Here is a 2567-nt window from a genome sequence, read left to right as displayed (position 1 = left end):
GGTTTTCAAATGTTATAAAAACGCTTTAAACCCTTTATATGCCCTTTATATATAACCCGACATTTAAACGCGTTCTAACTTTTTGCGAATGATGTCGAAAATGTTTTGTGTTTGCTGTACAGTAAGAAGACAACATTTTTCGTCACATGATCCGTATCAAAATAAATTATACATAAAACCCAACAGCATCTTTCAAAAACACCTTTACAAGCAACGCATGATTGATATAACACAGGCTACAAGTCACACCTGAACATTATCATCTTGATTAAGACGTTTCTTTAAAGTTAAAGACCTGTAGAACTCATCAAAGACTTCTTTAGGCATCAACACTTTGCTTCCTGGATTATTAGGATCATCAACTGACATAAACCCGGAGTTTCTGGCATTATCAGGACGCCCCTGTAATGACACATAAACTGGTTCACTCCGTCACTGCTTGTAATATTTCTTTGTGCGTCTCGTGCCTCAGTAGATATTTTGTTATATTTATAACACCAAATGATCGTCGTTGTAAGAAAAACTAAACATAACATAGCAGCTACAATTGTGGCTATACTTAAGTATAAAATAATATATTGATCTTCAGAAGGACATTCGGTGTTACATGTAGCTGAAGTCAACATATCTTGATTAATTGGTCGAGTGGTAACAACTGGTGGTAATATTTCTGTATGCTCCCTCTCTATCTGTCTGCGTATGGTTATTGGACCAATCTGACATGTTCGAATTAAGTCTGGAAATCCCGGGCTTGTCATTTCACAAATAAACGAAACTCCGTCATGCGATGTTGTTGTTCTGAGATTAATTTCTGTTGATACCGTATCATCTTGGTACTTGTTTCGCGGAACAATATCAATATCTACAAACGTTTTCCACTGTAAAGCTACTGTTGGAATACCCCTTGATGATATGCATGTAAGTCTAAGGTTTACGTTTTCATTTATGTTTTTAGTTTCCGAAGGAGTACTTTGACATTGCGGATATATAGGATCAGGCAGGTAATAAATATCTACATCAATAGAATCCTCTGCAACCTTAACATATTCACCGCTAGAAAAATCATAGACTTTGCATGAATATTTACCTGTGTCTAAAATTGTCAAGTCAACGACTGTCATAAAATACACGTTTGATCCATCCGGCATTGTTCTTTTGGTTACAAATACACGTTGTTCCAATGCAGAGGGATAATATAGCAGATCCGATGTTATCTCCTCTGGTTGTCCATTTCCAACACGCTGTATTTTCACCTTATGTGCATCATCCATGCTCTGTATATGGCACTGCAATGCTAAGATACCACCAACCGTTACTGGATGTACTGGAACTGTTACCTCCACTGTCGTTGCCTTTGTTTCAGGCAAATATTGCAGCATGAGCAACGCATACAACGCGACAACAATCGCCATTTTGTTTTATTCGACGTCAAAGAACCACGCCCAATTTCATAATGAGCAATTTCTTTGTCAGTGTTTGAAATAATGAATTGAATAATGAACACGGTTCATGGAGACAAAGTCAAACTTGCACTGAGTTTTACGACTACATTTGAAATCTTAGAACATTAAATACAACCCCAGTAAGCTATTAAATTCTCTTTCATCATGTTTATCAATAACAAGATTATCTATGGAGTTGTCTTTTTAGAAATACATGCTTAATATTAATATACACTGCCGACATCCTAAATTAATTAGCATAAGTTATTAATACACATCGGCAAGGTGTTACGTTTACATATGCATCAGTCTGATGGTAAGATAAAAATGATAATGTGGATATCGGTCATAACAATTTTATTAAAAGTCAACAGATGGCGCCATGTCATCAAATTTTGAGATTAAAAAAGATCGTGTTTATGATGATATCCAAATGTGCCTCAAAGAAATATACAAAATAACTTGCATTCGTTTGTGAAGCTATTATTCAATGAAAGGGTAATGGAGTGCTTGTGCTGAAATTATGCAACAACGGAAAGAAATTTGGTCATTCTTTGCATATTTTTCTCAGTGTAATTTTCTATCCATACAGAACTCTACTGCTATCTACGGTAGGTAACACGAAGCAGTATAACGCAAATTAATATTAAACCAATGCGTCTATATCGTATTATCTTCAGTGCGTGAATATTGTTAACTACACATAATTATTATTGATTTGTAATGTATATTAATTACAGTGAATATTTTAACAGTGTTAATAATAGCTCATTAACATACAGGGTGTATCAAAATGTTTGGATACCCATCGGCGTTGTTGTCTAATGAAACGCCTGGTTTTTTTAAAGGCCAACATTGGATTAGGTCAAGTTTTATAAACTTTTATAACATGAATCTACAAGATACTATGCCGCATTTTTATGTGGCAGTCTTGGCCATGCTCACTGGTTATTTATGGGTACCAATCATTTTGATACACCCTGTACTAATATTGTTGTTGTTCATGAGTAACTGAAAAACTCAAATCATAAAATTTACTTCCTTGATTATATGGATCATTAACTGACATAAACATCGAGATTTTGTCATTATTTTCTTAAACATGTTAAATATACTAAACTAAAT

General features: G+C 34.5%; 1 protein-coding gene across 1 annotated transcript; it reads right to left on the bottom strand.

Moving 5' to 3' along the window:
* Positions 1–2217, bottom strand: LOC140142555 (uncharacterized). The gene has a single exon (XM_072164549.1). It carries the CDS (start codon positions 1410–1412, stop codon positions 327–329), a length of 1086 nt encoding a protein of 361 aa, XP_072020650.1. The 5' UTR covers positions 1413–2217; the 3' UTR covers positions 1–326.
* Positions 2218–2567: the final 350 nt, after the last annotated feature.

This window comes from Amphiura filiformis, chromosome 20 (genome assembly GCF_039555335.1).
Source record: "Amphiura filiformis chromosome 20, Afil_fr2py, whole genome shotgun sequence".
In the NCBI taxonomy this organism is placed as follows: domain Eukaryota; kingdom Metazoa; phylum Echinodermata; class Ophiuroidea; order Amphilepidida; family Amphiuridae; genus Amphiura; species Amphiura filiformis.
The sequence above is the reverse complement of the archived record's forward strand: the minus strand, read 5'-3'. Positions and strand labels throughout refer to the sequence as shown.

Bases quoted from the DNA above. Each gene is read 5' to 3' on its own strand.
- LOC140142555 (XM_072164549.1), bottom strand. From the start codon at position 1,412: ATGGCGATTGTTGTCGCGTTGTATGCGTTGCTCATGCTGCAATATTTG.